Raw genomic sequence first — 24,976 nt, forward strand, 5'->3', positions numbered from 1 at the left:
GAGAGCGGCAAGGAGAATAGGAGGTAGATGGTTCCTCATACTCCGGCCCCTCAGGTGGGGATAAATCTGACGAGGAGTATCCCATACGCTGGATCTTCTTTTGCGGGGACACCTCCGAATGACGTGAAGAGTGTCGAGAGGAGTGTCGAGATCGATGCCCCTCCCGGTGACGGGATGGGGAGCGAGATCTTCTGTGCATCGCACGATCCCCCGAAGCCTCCAAGGAATGGATTGGACTTGATGCAGTGGATCGTAGAGGTGGTAAGGATGCGGACTCACGCAGTGCCACCCAGGTCTGGTATGGAGTGCGGAAGAACTCTTCCTGCGATGCAGTATGCCCAGGACTTCGACTATCAGGGGCTGACACAGCACTCTGCTGTCGAGGGGGCGTGATGGGCTCCAAAGGCGGCATGTTACTAAATGAAGCCCGCCTGGAAGCACTCGCCGCCCTCCGCCGATCCTCCTCGTCGAGCAGAGAGATCGTACGACGAGGAGGAGGGGGAGGGGGCGGATCGCCCCCCTGGACCGAGCCCGGGAGGTCACCCTGAATGGAGGCGATAAGCCGGGGTCCCATAGAGTGCATAAGCTCGACAAATTGAGCTTCCAGCAGGGATCGCAGCGAAGCCGATATAGAGGGATCCGCACCGAAAGGGGGTCCTCCAGCACGGTCTTCGCGCTCCTTTGTGGCCAAGTGCTTCTGCTTGCTAGCTTTAGGCACCTTGATGACCACCGGAGGGACAGTGGAAGGCAGTACCTGAGCCGAGGAGACAGGGACAGGCACCGATGCTGAACCGGAAGCAGAAGTCGGAGTGAACGATGCCGGCTTCACGATGCCCGATGCAGGAGTTGTCGATGCAGGCTTCGAACGAACTGGCGAAACCGTCGTGGAAGTTGAAGCAGATGGCTCTTTGGCAGACTCCATCTTGAACATCGACTCCCAAAGCAAGCAGCGCCGTTTGAACGATCGCGCAGTGAGCGTGGAACAAGGCTGGCACGATTTCGGAACGTGGTCTGGACCAAGACACTGAAGACAGCGTCGATGCGGGTCCGTCAACGAAATTGCACGCTGGCACTTGCTACACTTTTTAAAACCGGTGATTGGCCGGGACATAGGCCGGAAAATCGTCGCCGCTAGGTCGAAGGCGCTCGGCCTAAGCCACGAGGCCGGCCCGGCCGAACCGCCGGAAGAAATAATTTTACCTTTTTTTTTTTTTTTTTTTTTTTTAGAAAACTTAAAATTGAAAGAAATAAATCAAATAAACAACAAAACGCGGTAGAAAAGAAGGCAAAATACTGAAATTCAGTCAGCGCAGAATGAAGTGAAACTTCTCAGCTCCGCGGAAAGAAAAGAACTGAGGAGACACGCCCGGTACATCGGGCGGGAAGGCACTGGCGCATGCGCGGTGCGGGCATCTCGAAACTTCTGAGTTTCTTCAAGCAAGACATGCTTGCAAGATGTCCGTATCGGGGCTCTGTCGGATGACATCACCCACTAGTGAGAATACCTGCCTGCTTGTCCTGGGATAAAGACTCTTTCAATAGTTAACAAGTTTCAGTAATCACTGTCAGAGTATCATTCTGTGGCTAACTCTCATACCAATGATGAATAGGCTTACTTCAATTCAGGTTTAAAAACACAATATTATGAATTTGCAATTGAGAGCTAGGCTGGCTGGAGTGGGCTGGCAGTCTGTCAATTTCCTCCACTTTATTCTCTCCTATTGAGTCTCTGTTAGTAATATTGTGGGTAATTCTATAAAGTAGGCACCAACCTTTAGAATACTATAAGTTATACACATCTCTCTGGCATTTTGGTGTGAACATGTACATCAATTCAATGGCTAATGTAATTGCCCGTATCTAAATTATAGGCATATGCATACTTTAGATCAGAATTCTATAAAAGGAAAGTGCCTATATAAAGATGCAGTATAATAGAATTACCCCTACTGTATCCATTATATACCACTATCTTGTGATTTTGTTACTAGTATTCATTTTAATGTTAAGCACTTTGGTGGTCATGAAAGGCAATATACTAACTAAATAAATATATTTTCTTAGGGAAATTTCTTCAAATTGGTTCATTTTGTATATACCACATAGGAATGAACCTCACTCTTAAGCCAGGATAACATAGTAACATACATGGTATGTGGAGTAGGATCTCAGTCTCAAATTTACTGCTAACATTCGGCATAGAACTTGTATTATGCTAGAGAGCTTCATAAGATGTAACATGTATAGGCAACATATCCAGATGTGTTTGGAAATTCTATTTTTATCAAGCTTGTGGCATTCAAGATGGAATTTATTCTGTATCTTTTTGCCACATTTTCTTGGATCTTCTCTTTCTCCATGCAATTCACAGAGTAATTGCTGGAGACTTCTTTGATTAATGCCATTCTGGTGTTTTCCTCTTTTACTACTACTTTTTGTGCACCTTGGGTGTTTGGTCAGATTCAACTTTGTCCATAAAGATCCAGTATAGACTGTACTGTAATTAAGTCCTCATTTTTTTTAAAAATGCGGCTCTTAAGTAGATTGAAACCAATGTTATCAAATTATGATATTTGGATTGTGGTTCAAAGTATGATATTATAGAAGTTGGATAACTGTAATGCTCTATACCTGGGGATGGTTTCCTCCAGGTGTAGAGCATTGCAGGTAGTACAAAATGCTATTGTATGGCTATTTATGGAGGAGGTACGTATGAACATGTCATTCCCTCTTGCAGCAATTGCACTGGTTGCCTATTAAGAACAGAATTGTATTTAAGGCATTAGTGTTGACTTTACAGACTGGAGTACCTTGATACCTATCACAAACAATGACATGATATCATCCACATCGTTCATTAAGATCTGAAGGTGCGATGCATTTGTCAATGGATGGATTGCAGCGGGTGAAATATATTGATGCCAGAACTAAGGCCATTTTGATAGTTGGTGTGAAATTATGGAATAACCTAGTTGGACAGTTGGGCCAACAAAGAAAAAAAGTTTTTCTTGGTGCCTTGGGTTTTTTTGACCTGTTCCTGGGGTTATTTGGGGTGTTCATACAGAAAATTGCATTGCATAGACTGCATCAGCTCTAGTTTCTTAGATATGGTTGAATTTATTTATTTTTTAGTGCCGGCTGCGGCAATAACAGCTCAGACGCTCATAGGAATTCTATGAGCATCAGAGATGTTACCACTGCGACCAGTGATAAAAAAGCTTAGTTTTGGAAAAGAGGGTATATTATTATTATTGATTTTATTTGTATTCTATGTATGTATTTTTGTAACCTACTTAAGTTTTAGGTAGGATATAAGCTTGTTAAATAAATAATAAATACTTCCATGTATCTAAGTATGAATGAATGTGCCTAGCCTTGCAAACTGACTCAGCAGGTTATCTTATGGAAGCTGGAGAAACTGAGGAGCCATACAATCCCACGGTAAACACTTGGCGCAATACATAGTAACATAGTAGATGATGGCAGATAAAGACTCGAATGGTCCATCCAGTCAGCCCAACGAAAAATCCTGTTCCTCAAACAACTATTCTTTTCCTAGTGATAAAAAATACTTAAGTTCTGATGACTCAGTTCTCAGGAACTGTCAGCCCAACTATTTTAACTTGTTTGGGAAAATATATATATCTTTTTACTGTGATCTACTCAGAGCACATTTTGGTTATAAAATATTTCTACCCCCCCCCCCCCTTGAGAGTTTGCTGAAATTTATTTTCCTCCAGAATAAATATACAATTAAATAGCACTATTTGTTCTTACAAAAATATAATAATATGAAACAAGTATCTTTTTTTTAACTTTTTTAATTCTTCTATAATTTATAGTTTCCTTTATAGTTCCTTTATAGTTTCCTGCCTTGGAGAGGGTGAACAACCTGTCCTTATCTACTGAGTCTATCCCCTTCAGTACCTTGAATGTTTTGATCATGTCCCCTCTCAATCTCCTCTGTTCGAGGGAGAGCAGGCCCAATTTCTCTAATCTTATGCTGTACGGCAGCTCCTCCAACCCCTTACCCATCTTAGTCGCTCTTCTCTGGACCCTTTCGACTCGTGTCCTTCTTCATGTACGGCGGCCAGTGCTGGACGCAGTACTTCAAGTGAGGGCGCACCGTGGCCCGGTACAGCGGTACCAATTTGTTCATGATCCCTTTCTTTATCATTCCTAGCATTCTGTTCGTCCTTTTCGCCACCGCCACACATTGCGTGGATGGCCTCATCGACTGGGAGGTCTCTCCAAGTACTGCCCCGGACATCCCCTCTCAGTCTCCTCTTTTCAAGGGAGAATAGGCCTAGATTCTCTAATCTCTCACTGTATGGCAACTCCTCCAACCCCTTAACCATTTTAGTCGCTCTTCTCAGGACCCTCTCGAGTAGTACTGTGTCCTTCTTCATGTACGGCGACCAGTGCTGGACGCAGTATTCCAGGTGAGGGCTTACCATGGCCCGGTACAGCGGCATGATAACCTTCTCCGATCTGTTCGTGATTCCCTTCTTAATCATTCCTAGCATTCTGTTTGCCCTTTTCGCTACCGCCACACATTGCGCAGACGGCTTCATCAACTTGTCAACCAGTACTCCCAAGTCTCTTTCCTGAGGGGTCTCTCCAACTTCCGCCCCGGACATCATGTATTTGTGTATGGGATTTTTGATACCGACATGCATTACCTTACACTTATCTACGTTGAACCTCATTTGTCATGTTGCTGCCCATTTCTCGAGCGTGGTTATGTCGCGTTGCAGATCTTCACAATCTCCCTGCGTCTTCACTACTCTGAATAACTTCGTATCATCTGCAAATTTAATCACCTCACTCGTCGTACCCATTTCCAGATCATTTATGAATATGTTGAAGAGCACGGGTCCAAGCACCGAGCACTGCGGCACCCCACTGGTGACGTTCTTCCAGTCCGAGTATTGTCCATTTACCCCCACTTTCTGTTTCCTATCCACTAGTCAGTTTTTAATCCACGTGAGTATTTCATCCTCTATTCCATGGCTCTCAATTTTCTGAAGTAGTCGTTCATGCAAAACCTTGTTGAACACCTTCTGAAAATCCAGATATACAATGTCGACCGGGTCACCCTTGTCTATCTGCCTGTTTACTCCCTCGAAGAAGTGCAGAAAGTTCATCAAGCAAGATCGTCCTTTGCTGAAGCCGTGCTGACTGATCTTCATTAGATTATGTCCATCAAGGTGACAAGAACATAAGTCGTGCCTCTGCTGGATCAGACCTGAGGTCCATCATGCCCGGCAGTCTGCTCACGCAGCGGCCCATCAGGTCCAGGACCTGTATACTAGCCCTCTATCTATACCCTTCTATCCCCTTTTGCTTCAGAAAATTGTCCAATCCCTTCTTGAACTCCAATACCGTACCCTGTCTTATCACTCCCTCTGGAAGTGTGTTACAGGTGTCCACCACCCTTTGGGTGAAGAAGAACATCCTAGCATTGGTTCTGAATCTGTCCCCTTTAAATTTTTCGGAATGCCCTCTCGTTCTTGTTGTCGAAAGTTTGAAGAATCTGTCCCTCTCCACTTTCTCTATGCCCTTCGTGATCTTATAAGTCTCTATCATATCCCCTCTAATCTCCGCTTCTCCAGCGAAAAAAGCCCCCGTCTCTCTAATCTTTCAGCGTATGAAAGGTTTCCCATACCTTTTATCAAACGTATCATTCTCTTCTGAACCCACTCGAGTATCGCCATATCCTTCTTTAGGTACGGCGACCAATATTGGACGCAGTACTCCAGATGCGGGCACACCATCGCCCGATACAATGGCAAGATAACTTCTTTCTTTCTGCTTGTAATACCCTTCTTGATTATTCCTAGCATTCTATTTGCTTTCTTAGCAGCCGCTGCACATTGTGCTGACGGCTTTATTGTCATGTCCACTATTACCCCCAAGTCCCTTTCTTGGGAACTCTCACTCAATAACAGCCCTCCCATCGTGTAGCTGTACCTCGGGTTTCTGTTTCCTACATGTAAGACTTTCTCTACATTGAACTTCATCTGCCATCTCGTCGCCCACTCCCCTAGTTTGTTCAGGTCCCTTTGTAAATTTTTGTAATCCTCTTTAGTCCTAGCCCCATTAAATAGTTTGGCGTCATCTGCGAATTTTATTATTTTGCTCTTCGTCCCCGTTTCTAGATCATTTATAAATACATTGAATAGCAGCAGGCCAAGCACCGATCCCTGCGGAACACCACTCATGACCTCCCTCCAGTCCGAGTAGTGGCCCTTCACTCCTACCTTCTGCTTTTTGCCCGCCAACCAATTCCTGATCCATCTGTGTACGTCTCCTTCCATCCCATGGTTCTTTAGTTTCCGAAGTACGCGTTCATGGGGTACCTTGTCAAAGGCTTTTTGGAAGTCTAAGTATACAATGTCTATGGGGTCCCCTTTGTCCATCCGTTTGTTAATTCCTTCGAAGAAGTGCAATAAGTTCGTCAGGCACGATCTTCCCTTGCAGAAGCCATGTTGGCTTGTTTTCATAAGTTTATGCCTCTCTAGATGCTCCTCGATGCTATCTTTTATCAGCGCTTCTGCCATTTTCCCCAGAACCAAGGTCAGTCTGTAGTTCCCCGGGTTACCTCTCGATCCCTTTTTAAAGATGGACGTAACAATGGCTATCTTCCAATCCTCCAGGATCACGCCTGTTTCGTTCTTTCAATACTCTAGGGTGGATTCCGTCTGGGCCCGGCGATTTGTCAGTTTTTAATTTTTCTATCTGCCTGTTGTGACAGGGAAGAGCCTGTCAGCAGTTTAAACCCAGTTTTAAACCCTGCCTTGCAAAGGCTGGCCCCTATTCCTAAGCCCAGGAAGCTGCCTAGTAATCCTGTACCTATCACCAAGAGCCAACAGGCAGGGCAAGGCAGAGAGAGAAGGGCAGAAACCATAACATCTGGTTTAGGGCACTATAATCCCTTTTATAATACCTTGAGCAAATCTCCAACAAAACCTCTAGTAAAGAAAACCAGCACAGGCATGGTTAATGAGAGGGGTGTGGCTGGCAAGCAGGACGAACCCAGAGGCAGAGTGGGATTAAGCTTGCAGCATAAAATGAGCACAGGTGGAAACACTCGGGAGGAGATTGGAAAGAAGACTGCAGGGGAGAACACTCGGGAGAAGACTGTAGGGAGAAATGCAGGAGAGAGACATGCCGGGCTAAGCAGGAAAGAGCCTGCTAAGAGTTCTCTGTCCCAGACCCTAGCTAAAGCACAGCTGGTCTTACAACCCTCCCGAGCTAACAGACTTCTGACTCCTAAGCAGAAGTGCAGGGGAGTAGAAAGACCTCCAGGGCAGGGCTGGCCGTTAGCTGTCCCTGAAGGGAGTTCTTACCCTGTCTCAGAAAGCGGAGATTCCCTAATGGAATTAGAGGGAGAGCTATCTGAAAGCAGTGAGATGGAGTGCAGTCTCGCAGTATGGGATCTCCTGGAGAATCACAGTTAACAAGGTATGAATGGGGGAGGGGAATGAAAGTGAATGTATCTTTGTGTAGCGTTCTTTCTCCCGTAGCAGAACTGTGAGCATGTGTGAATGAATCACTTAGAGCCTGAGAGGGAGGCCATGTAGATAAAGGGAAGGAGGTGAGAACCTTTAATTAACTTCCCCGAGAAGTGTAACGGAACTCAGAGACCTGAAATTGTGTAACCCTGAAGCAGGGAACTTTCGGGAGGGGACTTACACCAGTCATAAAAGGTTGGGTTATATAAAGTTCCCTAGCCCCTACCCAGGAGCATAGGGTAGTGGGGGGCCTTGGACTTCGGGTGGGTTAGGTCACAGACAGTGCTCCCTCTAAGCGGGCGGGTGTTGTGAGCAAAATTTTTTTCGCTGTGCGCTACAAATATCGGGCGCCAGCAAGTTATGAGCCAACTCGCCCGATTCTCCTCTCGCCGCCCTGCCCGCCGTGCGCTGTGACGTGAAACTTGTGCGCTGGATGTAATATTTTGTGCGCCAGCGCACGCCAGCGCAGCTTAGAGGGAACACTGGTTCACAGAGCTTCCTGAAGTATTTCCAAACAAAAGGAGCAAAATTAAGGAGAAAACGTTTTGGTTTATTTTTTGGCTTTTCTGCCTGGGTAGCAGGCTGGACTGTATTGTAAGGAAGAAACCTTATGAAAGTATGTTTTGTGTTAAGTCTCCTCAGACCAGAGGGACTACTGGAACCCTAGTGCTGTGAACTAGGGATAATAAAGATAAAAGCTGAACTTTACCAAGAACGCAGTCTCCACTAATTATTCTACTGCTTATCCGGTGGGAGTCCTCCTGGGAGCGCTCCGTCCTTACGCCTGGGGTGGGAGCCGGGTTGCCAGCGCTAGGCTTACCCCCGGCCCCGCCACACTGTGTACGTCCTCAAGGCTTACTTCCATGGATGTTAATTTCTCTGCTTGGTCTCCTTTGAAGATTTGTTCAGGTTCCGGTATGTTGGATGTGTCTTCTTTTGTAAATACTGACGAAAAGAACATGTTTAGTCTTTCGGCCACTTCTTTCTCCTCCTTCACCACTCCCTTCCTATCTCCGTCATCCAGCGTTCCCACCTCCTCCCTAGCCGGCTGCTTCCCTTTAACATATCTGAAGAACGGTTTGAAATTTCATGCTTCCCTGGCTAGCCTCTCTTCATATTCTCTTTTTGCTTTTCTAACCACGAGGTGACATTCTTTTTGATACTTCCTGTGTTCTTTCCAGTTCTCCTCGGTTTTGCCCTTTTTCCATTTCTTGAATGAATTCTTCTTATCCCCTATTGCTTTCTTCACTTCTTTAGTTATCCTCCTCCTTTCTGCCCTGACCTGTCCTCGCGATAGAGTTTGTACCCCGGCAGTGCTATGTCCCATTTGTTTTCTTCATTCCACCATGTTTCGGAGACCCCAATGATGTCTAGGTTCTCAGTTTTGGCCATGACGTCTAGTTCCCCCATTTTGTTCCTTAGGCTCCTTGCATTAGTATACATGCAATTTAAGTCCTGGTAATTTTTTGTCTTTGTTGGTCACTTGGTCGACTGTTGGCTTTCCCCTTCTTCTTAGTTTAAAGCCTGTTCTATTCCTCTCTTGACGTTGTTTGCCAGAGGTTTAGTTCCCGCCACGCTCAGGTGTAGTCCATCTCTCCTGAAGAGCTTGCTCTTACCCCAAAAAATTGTCCAGTTCCTCACGAAGTGGAACCCCTCTTCCTCACAACATCTCCTCATCCATGCATTTATTGATTGTAGTTCTGTCTGCCTCTTTACATTTGCCCTCGGTACTGGTAGGATCTCTGAAAACGCTATCCTCTGAGTCCTCATTTTCAACTTCCTTCCCAGAATCTTGAACTGTTCTATCAGTGCACTTCTGCTGTAGTCCCTCCTGCTTACATCATTTGTCCCGATGTGGATCATTACTGCAGTCTCTTCCGTCTCTGCTCCTTCTAGGATCTTTCCAATTTTGTCCACGATGTCCTTTATTCTCGCTCCTGGGAGGCAGGTCAACAGTCGATTCTCTCTCCCACCTGCTATGTGGCTGTCCACTTGCCTGAGGATTGAGTCTCCCACTAGGATCACGGACTTCCCCTTCTTCAATTTTCGCTCTGGTCGCAGGTCTATGTCCTCGGAGTGCTTTGCTGCTTCTTCTTCTATGTCCACGGTGTGCTTATCTGCTTCTTTTTCTGGGCATCGACTAGACCATTCCTCCCCTTCCTGCGGGATTCCTCTGTGGGTATCTTCCTTGGAGTCGTCTTCCACTTGTTCTCCCTTCCATGTTGGTGTCTTCATCTTTCCTCTGATGTTCGTGTTCTTCCACCCTCCTCCTGTAGGCCTCCTCAATGAATTCCTCGAGTTCTCTGACTTCTTCCTCAACATGTCTCCCTCTCATGAAGTCCTCCGCTGTCCTGAGTGGGTCTTCTGTGATGTAGAGTCCTTCCAGTTCATGAATCCGGTCCTTCAGTTGCCTGACTTCCCTCTTCAAGCTTTTCAGCTCCTGACACCGACCACATACATATGACTGCCTCCCCGAGGGGAGGTAGTCATACATATGACAGTCTGTGCAGAATACTGGAAAGCTCATCTTCTGGATTCCCTCTGCTTCCATTGCTGTCCACTTTTCTGGAGTACTCTCTTTTCTTTTACTGGTTCCTTTTTGCTTGTGTGAGTGTGTGTTCTCTTCTGTGCCTGCTGCTTGCTACTTCCTTATTCCCTAGTTATATGTTTTCTCTGTATCCACTCCTAATGTGCCGCATTTGTCTAGTGTCGACTAGTGTTGTGGTGTCCTGTGTTGGTTGGTGTTCCTAAACTTGGGATAGCAGTTTGAGTGTGTCCTGCTGTTGTTGCATGTATATGTGCACTTGTTTGGTTGTTTGTTGGCTTCCTTATGTTGATTGCCCCTCCTTGGGTGTGGTGACTCTGCCCTTCTTGAGGCCCTTCACAAAGGCGCTCTCGCTAAGCCCATACTTACTTTTCCTCACTGAATTCTAGTGTAAATGGCACAAAATGCATTTAGCATTTAAGACATGATCATTTGCACCAATCTTACTGCTGGTGCATATGCCTGCACCTGGATGGCAAACACACAAAATCATAGTATTCTATAATTCACACCCATATTTGTACACTCTACCCACTCACATGCCCACCATCAAAACATGGTGCATATTTTTCTGCTATGAGCTCAACTACATGGGAAAATCCTTAGAATACCAACACTACAACCATTCCTGCTGCCTATAACTAGGCCATCCCTTATGGAATTACCTCCTTAATATTTAATGTACTGTCCATTACTGATGATCATCACCACGTGTTACACTATGATGGTCACAGCACACTCTTATAACATCAAGGCAGAGGTCTAGAGGACTAGTGATGGAATAGAAAATCACAATTCTATCTGAAAATATTTAGTTCTACTATAATTAACATTTCACTTCTGTATGGTAAATAACATATTCAAAACATGAGTTTTACCTGGTAAATGAACCCGCTCATCCTGGGACTTGCAGATATCATTAATAAAATATTAGGGAAGAGAAGAAGGTACCTCTCATTCTTTTCCTGTCAAAATATAACATACACACACCCTAAAATTATTTTAGGACTAAGTCTGAGGTTGTTAATATAAGGCCAAATATTGCACTAAAAAGACATCCAATAGCATGCAACAGAAGTTCAATCACCTTGGATTAAATGTTTTATTCTAGAGTAAAAAAGTGATAAAATGTAAAATGGCAAAATTATCAAATTCCAACTTAGAGTCCAATTTAATAAGACTTTTCCTGCATTCTGGGTTCCTTTAACAAAGCTGCACTAGCGATTCCCACTTAGCAAATGTGACAAAACCCATTCAATTCTTATGGGCTTCACTGGATTTGCCGTGCATGAATTGCTAGTATGGCTTTGTAAAAGGTGTCTTCTGTGTCTGTGAGAAAAATACTTGGTAAATTGGGCTCTTACAAGGTCAACAGTCTTACACTCATAGAAAGTTTTCTCTTTATGCTTTTATTTGGGTGGAGCTGGGGGATAGTTTCATCTCTTGTGCTTGATCCATTTGCAAGTTATTAAGGGAAGGGTCATGGAGAGGATGATTTTATGGGGATTTCTATTATGTTTAGTTGTATAATGAATATATGGGTGTTGAAAACCAGTTAAGTTGTGATTGTTTTAGTTTTGTTATGCAGTCTGTTCCAGCTCCCTAGTGTGAGTGGATGAGGGTGAGAGTAAAAAGCAGAAAAGATTTTTATATCGTTGTATTTTTTATTTACACTGTCTATGAGGAGGCATTTGGACTATGTACATTCTGATATTATGTATGTTAGGTCTGAGGACTATTTAACATCTGTTGTGTCTAAGGCTTTGCCCACAAAAAGTATGTGTAAACTAAAATTCAATTACAATTATTCTTGTAAAACAAAACAAAAAAACCTGTTCCACAAAATCTTCAACATATGAAGCTGTATAATATAGTCAACACAGGCTCCTAAAATTAAAAACGTACAGCTCAGTCTCATTGTTTGCGCATTCCTGATTTGCAATTTCACTTATCCACCGTTACATGTACATGTATTGTGACTGCTATTCGCGCAATATGTTCATGTATTCGAAGACCTCCAACCTTAGAAAAAAAATTTTGTTTGCTTTCATTTTCACAGTTTTGGCATTTACTTTTAGAAACTGAAAGGGATTATAGCTGAACTGCTTCAACTAATAGCCAATCTGTCGATCAAATCAGGAAAGATTCCGGAAGACTGGAAGGTGGAGAATGTTACGCCAATCTTCCAAAAAGGTTCAAGGGGAGATCTGGGAAACTACAGACCGATGAGTCTGACCTCAATACCGGGAAAGATGGTAGAGGCGCTGATAAAGGACCACTTCATTGATCACCTTGATGGACACGGTCTGATGAGGACCAGCCAGCACGGTTTCAGCAAAGGCAGATCTTGTTTGACAAACTTGCTGCCCTTCTTCGAGAGAGTAAACAGGCAGATAGACAAGGGCAACCCAGTTGACAGTGCATATCTGGATTTTCAGAAGGTGTTCGACAAGGTTCCACATGAACGACTACTTCGGAAAATTGCAAGTCATGGAATCAAGAGTGAAATACCTGGATTAAAAACTGGCTGGAGCATAGGAAACAGAGTGAGGGTAAATGGACAATACTCGGACTGGAAGAGCGTCAACAGTTGGGTGCCGCAGAGCTCAGTGCTTGGACCCGTGCTTTTCAACATCTTTATAAACGATCTGGACATTGGTACGACGAGTGAGGTAATTAAATTTGCGAACAATACAAAGTTATTCAGAGTAATGAAGACACAGGGGGATTGCGAGGATATGCAACGTGACATAATCAAGCTCGAGAAATGGGCATCAACATGGCAAATGAGGTTCAACGTGTATAAGTGTAAAGTGATGCATGTCAGTAACAAAAATCTCATGCACAAATACAGGATGTCCGGGGCGGTACTTGGAGAGACTTCCCAGGAAAGAGACTTGGGAGTTCTGATCAACAAGTCGATGAAGCCGTCCACGCAATGCATGGCGGCAAAAAGGGCGAACAGAATGCTAGGAATGATAAAGAAAGGGATCACAAACATGCCGCTGTACCGGGCCATGGTGCACCCTCACCTGGAGTACTGTGTCCAGCACTGGTCGCCGTACATGAAAAAGGACACGGTAATACTCAAAAAGGGTCCAGAGAAGAGCGACTAAAATGTTTAAGGGGCTGGAGGAGTTGCCGTACAGCGAGAGATTAGAGAAACTGGGCCTCTTCTCCCTTGAAAAGAGGAGACTGAGAGGGGACATGATCAAAACATTCAAGATACTGAAGGGAATAGACTTAGTAGATAAAGACAGGTTGTTCACCCTCTCCAAGGTAGGGAGAACGAGAGGGCACTCTCTAAAGTTGAAAGGGGATAGATTCTGTACAAACGTAAAGAATTTCTTCTTCACCCAGAGAGTGGTAGAAAACTGGAACGCTCTTCCGGAGTCTGTTATAGGGGAAAACACCTTCCAGGGATTCAAGACAAAGTTGGACAAGTTCCTGCTAAACTGGAACGTACACAGGTGAGGCTGGACTCATTTAGAGCACTGGTCTTTGACCTAAGGGTCACCGCGTGAGTGGACTGCTGGGTACGATGGATCACTAGTCTGACACAGCAGCGGAAATTCTTATGTTTTTATGTTCTTAAGGCTTGTGGGCTGGCCACATGCAGTCACTGCACTTCATCTGATCCGACCCTGTTGCAGCGGCAGCGGGGTTGTGTGGGTTGGTAATGGAGCATGTTGGGTGGCAGGGTTGACTTCGGGGGTGGGGTAGGAAGGAATCGGCGGCTGTGGATTCAGTGGAGGGGGGGTGGCAGGCAGGGAGAGATCGCGTACCCCCAACAGATGGCCCGCATACCCCATGGGATACACACCCCGTGGGTTGAGAAACACTGCTATAGTATTACTGTATTTATTTTATAGAACTGTTCTGTGCAATTATTTTGTTTAAGAATGTTACTTCTATAAACACTACTACAAATAAAAAATATGTCTGCAACATTCTAAATGGTCTACTATGGTTTTTATTAAATGCTGTCCCATGTAGAAATCTAACCCTATTTTTCCTATAGGATTCATTATTAACTTTATGCTGTTTTGAGGCACAAAATGTACTGCTGAAACTTAACCTTTATTTTCTCACAGGGGCATTTCATTATTCACAATTTTACGTACTTTTCCGGGAACTATATCATTGCGAATAACAAGAACCCACTGTACATGGCAAGGAAAATAAGCTGCCCCAGTCCTAGTGCCTGTGTGCTGATTTAGTCCTGTTTTTCTTAGGATATCAACAACAGTGTCAAAGAAAAACTAGCTCTCCCTTCTTACCATGGGCCTAAACAGTCACACTAGTTCTAACAAATGGTACAGCTATACACAGTATGTTCTCAGAAAGAGTGAGCAATTAAAATGATTGGGAGTAAACTTTCAATTTCAAGGTTCTCAGTTAACAATTTGCCCAAAGTTATACGACTGCAGTCAAGTTTCACTGATTTATATTTAGTCTTTGTTTCATTTTTAAAATTTCTAAACACAGTATAAACTATCAAATTCAATTGATTTGGTGTCAGAAGAAAAGAGAGCAAAATATTTTAGATGTACATATAAAGGTCATTACCTCATTTCCTGCACACTGAATCATGACCTGTGACATGTATATAACATTGCCTAATGTTTTGATATCTTCTCCCTCCCAGCAGCGAATGGCTTCATTTAATATCTGAAGCTCCAGTTCTTTTCTTTTCCGAACCTCTTGACACTGTGCCTGTCAGACATAAGAAGAGCATCAGTTATGAAAACATGTCTAAACAATGAACAGAACATCCAAGAACATTTAGATTTGCTTTGTAAAACTGCTTTCAGGGAGAGGTTTCTTTCATTCTGTGCTCAAGGAATAACATATCTGAAAGCAAATAAGTATGTACCATTATCAAAATGAACACACAAAATCTATCTTTTAATGACTGCTCCTAATTACTGTTTTCATTATTGATTATAAATTTTATCACACTAATTTTTCCTTTTAGCTAGTACAACTATCAATAAAGCCAATTTTGTAGATGAAGCTTAAGAGGAGACTGCAGAGCTTGGATAGTTAAACATTATGTGTCACTTCTAGTAAAACTGTACATAGAACAGTGTTTAGCAATTGAAAGCACGATCACAGTTCTGTATGGAAGCAAGAGACAAGATGGGAGGATGTTTTAGGACAGAGCAACAGAAGGAATACTAAAGGGCTGGCATGGGACTGGGGGTGCAGTGGAATGTAATATAACAGTTTACAGTGAAACCTTGGTTTACGCGCATAATTCGTTCCAGAAGCATGCTTGTAAACCAAATTGCTCATATATCAAAGCGAGTTTCCCCATAAGAAGTAAGGGAAACTCGCTTGATTCGTTTCCCCCTCTCCGAGAACCAACATCGCCCCTCCCCAAACTGGCATTGCCTCCCCCCCTCTGCGATCCGGCATCCCCTACCCACCCAAATACAATCCCTTACCCCGATCTGTCATCGGCACCAGCACCAACGCACAGGACATGCCGGTGCCCGAAGATCCTCCCTCTTGCCTGGGCTGGGCCTTGAGCATCTGCGCATGCTCAAGGCCTTCTGGTTCTTGCTCTCTCCAAGATTCTCGGAGATCTCCGAGAATCTCGGAGAGAGCAAGAACCAGAAGGCTTTGAGCATGCACAGATGTTCAAGGCCCAGCCCAGGCAAGAGGGAGGATGTTCAGGCACCGGCACGTCCTGTGAGTTGGTACTGGTGTCAGATCGGGGTAAGGGATTGTGTTTGGGTGGGTAGGGGATGCTGGATCGCTGAGGGGGGAGGGGCGACGCAAGCAGGGGGGATGCCAGATCGGCCGGGGGGAGGGTCGCAAATCAAGTCAACGCTTGGTTTGCAAGGCACGATTTGCGGGAATGTTTTGCATGTCTTGCAAAACACTCGCAAATCGTGTTACTCGCAAACCGAGGTTTGACTGTATTTGTATTCCGTAAAAGCCTTATGGTTCAATACAGATCACATGCAAGAGCTGGTCATAATATTACAAATTATACAAAACCATCAAGAAATGCATAACAAATTCAAATTACATTATAGAGCAAAAAATTTACAAAATAAATATGTTTTCAAGATTGTCTTAAACCCCTGTGCAAAGAAGACTGGGATCTGAGTTTTCACAAATATGAAAGAGGAAAATTGGATTCATCAACACACAATAACCACACTCAAATCTAATTCACACAAGACTCTATTCAACCATCACTTATGCCAAAATGTGGAGAAAAAGCCTCAGATATCAGGAGCCAAACATTGTTGAACCCAAATAGGGAGCACAAAATGGGTTGACTCACCTTCATTCATCAGTTGAAAAAAGTCCACATAAGCACTCAGCAATAATATAAGCATATAGTAGAATTTAATATCAAAAATCTATCTAAACAACTAAATTCACAAATCTATGGTGCACTGACTTGTTGAGGCGTGGCAAGCCCTCTGCCACTGGTATCTAATATTATGACTGTGGCACTCTATATATGATAAAAAATTATGAACCTTGCATTAATGACAAATATTCTGATCTTGATTTGGAAAGAAACCCATTGGTAAAAAGCTTACTGATAGATTCTTGAATGCTGTCATGGATTTCTGAATGTCTGATCGATCTGGGTGATAATCCTACAAAGAAAAAAAAGAACAGTACATATTGTTCATTAGTTTAATCTTCTCAGAAATAAAAAGAAAAGGGTCATTCCATTTTAAGTGTTCTAATTTTAGAAAAGTGCCCTACCTCACCATCACGGATTTTGATGAAACTTTGTATGCTGAATATTATATGACTCTTTTTTTTATTTGCATTTATATAAAGCTCTTTTCCAGTAGATAGATGAGACATTCTAGACAACAGGGTTATTTCCCCATACTAGCATAGGCTGCAGAAGGAATCCACTTCAGATTTTTCGATCTGCCTCCAGTGTACTTCACAGATCAGCTTAGTGCCCTATAGCAGTCAGTACCCAAGCAAAGAAAGGCATCCACACATGTGAAGCAGAGGCACCAGTAACCACAGGCTAAACTATGCTCATAAACGACTATACAATACCGTTTACCGCCAACACAGGCTTCAAAGGAGCTCAGAAACTACTCCCGAACAAGTTGAACATAGGTACAGATTCTTCACAACCCCAAAGGGCTGGCTGGTCACCAAGAATCAGTTTGGAGAAGCATAAGTAATCAAAACTGAAAGCAGGTGCAGGAAAGACAGGGTGTGGAGTCCAGAATGTCTCACCTATCTACTGTAAAAGAGCATACCAGGGTAACCTATTTTTCCAGTGCAATACATGAAACATTCTAGACAACAGGGCTGTACAAAAGCAGTCCCTCTTAAAATAGCTTGGGTGGGCTTGCTGCGCCGACCCTTAAGACTGAGGACCCGAAGGCCGAGTCCTGCCTGGCAGCAACATCCACGCTGTAGAACTTGGCAAACATGTGAAGCAAAGACCACGTGGCCATCCTGCACATCTCTTCAAGAGGAACAGCTCGAACTTCAACCCACAACGAAGCTACATTCCAGGTAGAATGTGCCCTGATGGAAACAGGAGACTGTTTCCCTGCCACAATATAAGCTGACGAAATGGCCTTACGAATCCATCTGGATATCGTGGCCTTAGAAGCGGGAGCACTCCGCTTAAATGAATGAGTCAGTACAAACAGATGGTCAGAGATCCAAAACTCGTTAGTGACCTCCAAATAACGTAGGCGATCCTGCGCATATCCAATTTTTTCAGCAGGGGATCCTGAGTTCTAGAACTTGTTGGCTGAAAAGCAGGCAAACACACTTCCTGATTGATATGGAAAGTCAAAACAACCTTATGCAAAAAGGAAGGAACTGTTTGCAAAAAGAACCTCGCTCCGAAATACAGAGAAAAGGGTCTCTACAAGACAACACCTGCAGTTTGGAAACCCTATGGGCAGAGGTGATGGCGACAAGAAAAACAGTCTTTAGAGTTAAATCCAAGAGAGAGGCATCCCGAGGAGGCTCAAAGGGAGCGCTAGCAAGGCCCAACAGCACCAAATTAAGGTTCTAAGCCAGGAATGGATTCTTAATGGGCTGCCGGGCCCGAAAAGTCCCCTTCAAGAGTCGAGCAGCATCTGGATGTGACACCAAAGAGAACCGACTGTCTTGGGATCAAAAACAGGACATTCCGGCCACCTGAACCCTCAGAGATGCCATAGTAAGGCCTTTATCCAAACCAGCCTGAAGAAAAGCGAGAATCCGTGCGACCAGAGCCGAATAAAGATCTACCTGGTCTTGGGCACACCAATGTTGTAAGGTCATCCATGCCTTAGCATAGGCCGACACCGTGAACGACTTCTTAGCTCTAAGAAGCGTATCAACCACCAGATCCGAATATCCTTTTTGTTCTAGAGCAGACCCTTTTCTTTTTATTTCTGAGAAGATTAAACTAATGAATATGTAAGCACAAAGCGACCCGGATCTTCCATGGCCACCAGACCCTGACAGAGAAGGTCTGGATAGACAGAGACTGCATCCCACGTGCAGATGCAGCATATCCACGGTATTCAAGGCCAATTGGGCGCCACCATAACGACGTGCCCAGAATGACCCACATTCCTCCAAAGGACTTGACCGATCATTGGCCAAGGAGGAAAGACATAGAGAAGAACTCCTGGAGGCCACGGTTGCATTAGCATCGAGCCCCTCACTTCCGGGCTCAGATCTGCAACTGAAGAAGCACTGTGCCTTCTTGTTCCTTGCCATGAGGTCAAAGACGGGCTGCCCCCATTGCTGCACAATTGCCTGGAACGCCTCCGGTGAGAGGGCCCACTCGCCCAGATCCAGAGTCTGTCAGCTGAGAAAATCCACTTGAACGTTGTCCACTCCAGCCACATGTGCTGCCATTAGCGCCATAAGATGACGTTCCGCCAAAAGGAAAAAGCAAGTGGGCTTCCTGAACCAAGAGAGAGCTTCTGATCCCTCCCTGGCCACCACCGTCGCATTGTCAGAGAAGACCCAGACTGCCTGTCCCTCCAGGATCACTTGCAATGCTCTCAGGGTGAGACAAATGGCTCTGAGCTACAGACGATTGATTGACCACCTTTTCTGAATCGGAGTTCAACAGCCCTGAAGAGGACAACGATTCCACTGCGCTCCCTAGCCCCGAAGGCTGGCATATGTCGTCACCACAGTCCAGGAAGCAATGTGCAATGGAACGCCCTTGTAGAGTGATTGAGGACAAAGCCACCAGTTCATGCTTGCTCTGGCCTCCAAAGTTCACGGCAGACACATCTGCAAGGCATCCCTGTGGGGCACCCAGCAGGAAAACAAGGCATGCTGAAGAGGATGCATGTGCGCTCTCGCCCAAGGGACAACATCCATTGTGGCCACTATGGATCCCAGAACCTGTAGTAGTTCCACAATGCAGGAGCCGACTTCTTCATAAGATCCGTAATCTGAGCACACAGCTTCTGCCTGCAAGCCTCGGGAAGGTAAACACGACCCACCACCATATAGAAAAGAACTCCCAGGTATTCCAGTGACTGCATGGGTGTCAGATGACTCTTCCTGTAGTTGACAATCCAGCTCAGGACTTCCAGCACCTGGAGCACCTGCCCCACCATGCGTTGCCCCTCTGACAAGGAGGGGGCTCTGATCAGCCAGTCGTCTAGATAAGGGTGAACCTGCAACCACATTGTCCTCAGATGAGCCGCCACTACCACAATCACCTTAGTGAAGGTCCATGGCATTGTTGTTAGCCCAAAGGGCAGGGCTGAAAACTGGTAATGCTGACATAGAACAAGAAACCACAGAAACTTAAAATGGGAATTTGCAAGTATGCCGTCACTGTTGCAATGACTGACTGTACGATCTCCATTCAGAATCGAGGAATCTTGAGCGCTGCATTCACATGCTGAAGATCGAGAATCAGTCTCCAATCTTTTGATCCTTTCTTTGGTACGATAAAGTATACAGAGTATCTGCCTGAGCCCGAGAAATCGTGTGTCATTGGCTCTATAGCTCAAATATCCAGCTAGCGTTGAAAAGTAGTCTAGAATTTGCACGCCTTGTTCGGGCGCCTGGACGGAGAATCCACAAACCAATCTGACAGAGGTTGGGCAAATTCCAGCTTGACCCACTGGCCTGCTGTAATGTACATCTAGGCAGGCAGAAACGCCAAGAGCCAACCCCCTAGCCACAGAGGGGCATGCGGCTTCCCTGGTGTCATTGTGTCTTTTAGGCAGGCCATGTAGGATGGGTGGCAGAAGGTTGGGAATGCCTTTAGCCCGCATACTGACCCCAGGAACTCTGTGAAGATCTCTGCAACGAGGAAGAAATATATTGCCTGTAGTCACAAAAACTTCTGCAGGAGCCACGAAAATTAGAATGCTAAGAACCCCTGGAGGATCCGGCTCTACTATCAGTTTGGGTCTTCGGGCGACAGTCCACTACCGAATCCATGAGGTCATCCAGTCCCTTACCAAATAACAACTGCCCCTTGAAAAGCAGCCATGCTAAAGTTGCCAAGAAGGTGGAATCACCAGCCCGCTCGGTGTGCTGAAATAGAATATGCTGACACCTTTGCCAGCACTTTCAAAAGATTATAAAGGCATCTGCCATGTAATCTGTCCAAGCCATCAGAAGCTGAAGAGGCTCCACCACATCAGTCTCTAGCGTATGCAGCCGAGAGAGAAAGGTGCATGCCACAAAGGACATCACCACCGCCTGCCTTAATGCGTTAATTTGCTGTCTTGAAAATTTTCCTGAGGACCACATCCACACAAAGGTCCTGCATATCCTTCAACACCACTCCACCATCACTGGGAAGAGAGGTGCGCCTAGTCACCCGAGCCACCAAGGAATCCATCTTGGGTTATCCCAGAAGCTGCAGGCATTCCTCCTACACCATAGGATACAAATGTGACATAGCCCTAGCTATTCTCAAAGGACATTCTGGAGAGTCAAACTGCTCAGAGACCATACAACTCATAACCGGATGCCACAGAAAGGTCACAGATTGTGAGCACACACTGCAAAGTCAGGGAGAAGAAGAAATGGAAGTAGCTGGCTGAGCGGTAAAGTTCCTGCAAAGATTCAGCAATCATATCAGGCAAAGCCGCAAATTTAAATAAGCGCAGCACAGTCTGATCATCACCAGGATCTGGAGCCCCCTAAGGGATCTATGGATCCAGTACCCAAGTCCGGATCCCCCAATCCTGGAAGGTCTGTGCTATCAAACAAAGGATCAGATAGGTCAGAATAGGCTGCCGGATCCCCTAAAACAGGAGTTCAAAGACGAACAGGTGGAGCAGGCAGAATAGGGGAGCTCCCCAAGGGCACACCGCTCCCCTCAAACACCGATGGAGGAGGCGGAGAACTTCCAGCAGCAGAACCTCTGGTCTGAAATTTGGACCACAAAAATCTCATAAAGTCAGAAAAAAATATCAGGTCTCTGGGACATAGTCACCCTTAGATGACTTAGACTTGCATTTCTTAGGCTTTGAAGGGTCCATCACCTGGCTGCCTGAAAAACCAGCCGACTCAAGATCCGAAAGCAATGGTGGCATCTCAATGGGCTAGTTGAGCGTGGAATCATCTGCTTCAGTGAGGGGGAAGCAGAGCTGATAGCTACTATCCCCTCACTGTGCCACATGGTGCAAGGATGCTCAAAAAGCACTAAATTTGTGCAAACTTCATATGAGTTCACAAGAGGAGACCCTGAGGACTCCATCCCAGCAAGTTTCCTGGCAAAAAAACAGAGTTTTGAAGAAGCAGGGAGAAGATGAAAAAAAGATTGCTAAAAATCCAAGATGGCCACTGGCACCAAATTCATGCCAAAAAAAGCACTAAAAAAAACATTTCTCGAAAATAAAAAATGGCAATTTTAGGATTTTCCAGGTGGAGGAACACAGGGGACCACTTGAAAACTCAGAAAACCCTTCAAAATCAACTTTTCAAAATCACTGTGAGAGCCTGTCAGCTCTGCTGTACTCACTGTTACCAGAGACACTGGGCTCCGCCTGCTTCCAACTCTGAGTCAGTAGCCAGCTAGAATTCACTGCCACAACCTTCTCCAAGGTGATCTTCAGGCTGCTGGTCAGACTACACTGTCTGACAATGCCTCTACCCCTGCGGACCACCAGGTGTGAACCAGGACGGGCAGATATGCAAAAACACAGCCGTCATGCTGGGGGACACCACTGAACCCCCTAAGCACACCTAACAGTTTGCGTTCGACCCCTGTTTAGCAGATGCGAGACAACTTCAGGGACAGCTCCAAGGATTACTATGCAGACTAGCCAACAGATACCCAAAAGGGATCGGCCTGTCAGCTACAGATTGAAGTCTGTGAATTCACAAGCAGGCAGAGCCTCCAAATTGCTGTAGACGCAAAAATACCCGCAAAGGGGACGAAACTATGTCAAAGTAAAATAATAAAAATGAGGAGAGCAGAACACACACAGCTGCAGCCATGCATGCAAAAGGTAAGACTGCTAGAGAGCGCTAAGCTGATTTGTGAAGTACACTGGAGGCAGAGTGAAAAATCCAGAGTGGATTCCTTCTTCAGTCCATGTGAGTATGGGGAAATAACCCTGTTGTCTAGACTCTCTCACCTATTGCACTGGAAATATAATTTATTTATTTATTTCACACTGAATGAAATACAAAGAAATCATAGTCCACATCAACAGAAACATTTAAATTTAAAAAATTAACACCACCTCCATCATCCAAACTCTACAAAATTTTATATCCACTATTATCCCTCAACAGATACTTCTTTTTCAATCAACATACTGAATGTCCCTATATGTCATCTTTTGTCTTCTGAGATATGTTTCGTAGATATTTAAAGGAGATATTACAATTAGACAAATCTGACAAATTGGTTATTTCAGAATGTCGATATGTGTTTGTTCTTCATTCTGGGATGTTCGTGGGGGGGGGAGGGGAAAATCAGAAGAGGTTACCAATTTAGAATCAATTAGCTTGACTAATTTCCTTGAATCCACTTGGGAGGATATTACCACAAGGGTGTCTCTTCAGGACACCCTCCTGACTGAACAGGAGAAAATTAATATATTGAATTTGTATTTCCTGAGAAAAGATGTTCAGAGAAAAGATGTTGTGGACAGCCAGTCCAGATTTTTCTGGATGAGGCTAAGACCACACAGCTGTGCCAAAGAGAGTTTTCAAAATTGAAGGGGAGGGTAACAGGGTTAGGAGGAATTTTTTTCCTTCAGTTTCCCTGTAAATAGCACTGAATTCTACAAGGCATATTTACTTTGATCCTTGATCTTACATGACTCAAACTAACTTTGGTAAAGTTTAAGATTCGCCAGTGGAATACTTGTGGAGATATAACAACCGTGTACAGTATCCCCGCAAATTTTTTATAACTGAGTCAAAATATGTTCTTGGTTATATAAGCAAGACAAATGAAATTTGCATATCATATACAACTTTTTATGATCTATTCAATGGAACTAATGCAGATTTTCATTTTTTGAAACTGACGTAAACAGCCTCCAATTGACACACTAAAAAAACTTCAGTTTAGTCTTCTGTAATAATGAAGCTAGTCCCGTAAACTTTTGTCTATTATTTTGTGACATGATTTTGTTCTCAAATATCCAATTTCAACTTATAAACTAATCTCATTAGTTTATAATTTCACTTTAAATTTTGTGATTTTTCAAAAAATGTCAAAAATTGGGCATCTAGAAAAATTTTCAAATCAACTCTATTAGAAAGAGCATGTTTCAATTCTCATGAAAAAGATGATTTTGGTTTTCAATACAGCAAATAATGCTAAAAAATAAGGGTCCTCAGTGCTATGGGAAGGCTCATCTGTCCCTTCCTAGACATCCGGCACCACTTTCATACGATAGCTTCAGTACAGAATCCCATGTCTTTGCAACAGAATGCAAGATTAGGTTTTTACCTTGGTAATCTTCTTTCTAAGACATAGGATTCTGTACAGTCCACCCTATCAGATTTCTGATTCACCTATTTACTGCCTCAGACACTGCTAGTCTCCATCATGGGACTTCTTCTGTCAAATTGGATGAGTAAAAATAAAAAGCTATTCTTCTTAACCTTTGGAGTCCTTATAGGATAGTACTAGTTGCACATAGCAAGTTGGTTCCTGGATATTCCTAAGTTTGAGTTCATGTTATTATTATTATTTATTGTTAATCATTGTTCTTTGTCATGAGTTACAGAGCAGAACAGAAATGTAGTCTGTCTCTGGGGAAGTTCCCCATACCCCTCTCTTCTCTTCTGTTTCAGTGGAGTTCGATTGCTTTGGTACTAACTGAAGAGGGAACTATTCTCTACTGCTGAAGGGGAGGAGTTAAAAGATTTGAGTGACATCCTTCTGCAAAGATCACGACTAGAGAGGGTCAACAGCTTCAGAACAGAATCCTATGTCTTTGCAACAGAAAAGGCAGATGCTGGCTGCAAGGGGCAGGGAGGAGTCAGGTAGTGGATGGAAAGAGGGCTGAATGGGAGGGAGGAGAGAAAAAGAGGGTGCAGACACCGGATGGAATGGGGAGAGAGAGAAAGGGGCAAATGCTGTAAAGAAGGGGGAGAGGAAGTAGATGCTGAATGGGAAGAAAGGAGGTCAGGCACTAGATGCAAAGGAGGAAAGAGGGAGCAGATGCTGGATTGAAGGGAAAGGAGAGGGCAGGTGCTGAATAGAAGGTGGAGAGGAAGCAGACACTGAATGGGAGGAGAGGAGGTCAGGCACTGGATAGAAACAGAAGAGAGGTGGTCAGGTGCTGGATGGAAGGGAGAGGAAGCAGATGCTGAATAGAAGGGAGAAGAGGAGGTCAGGCACCGGATGGAAAGGAGGAAATATGAGGTCAGGTGCTGGCTGGAAAGGAGGAGAGAGGAGGTCAGGTGCTGGATGAAAAGGAGGAGAGAGGCGGTCAGGCGCTGGATG

At 44.6% G+C, this 24,976-nt stretch overlaps 1 protein-coding gene across 9 annotated transcripts in view; it reads right to left on the bottom strand.

Moving 5' to 3' along the window:
- The window catches only part of ARHGEF7 (Rho guanine nucleotide exchange factor 7), a 460,949-nt gene that overhangs the window by 210,157 nt on the left and 225,816 nt on the right, over positions 1-24,976 (bottom strand). For all 9 annotated transcript variants that reach the window (XR_004539809.1, XR_004539810.1, XM_033948005.1 and 6 more), the window contains exons 11-13: positions 16,629-16,688; positions 14,632-14,778; positions 10,941-11,027 (exon numbers count right to left, since the gene is read on the bottom strand). Coding sequence is in view for 7 of the 9 variants with exons in the window: in XM_033948005.1 (XP_033803896.1) it covers positions 10,941-11,027; positions 14,632-14,778; positions 16,629-16,688 (294 nt within the window). In the remaining 2 variants the exon portion in view is untranslated. The remainder of the gene's footprint in view (positions 1-10,940; positions 11,028-14,631; positions 14,779-16,628; positions 16,689-24,976) is intronic.

This window comes from Geotrypetes seraphini, chromosome 6 (genome assembly GCF_902459505.1).
Source record: "Geotrypetes seraphini chromosome 6, aGeoSer1.1, whole genome shotgun sequence".
Classification (NCBI taxonomy): domain Eukaryota; kingdom Metazoa; phylum Chordata; class Amphibia; order Gymnophiona; family Dermophiidae; genus Geotrypetes; species Geotrypetes seraphini.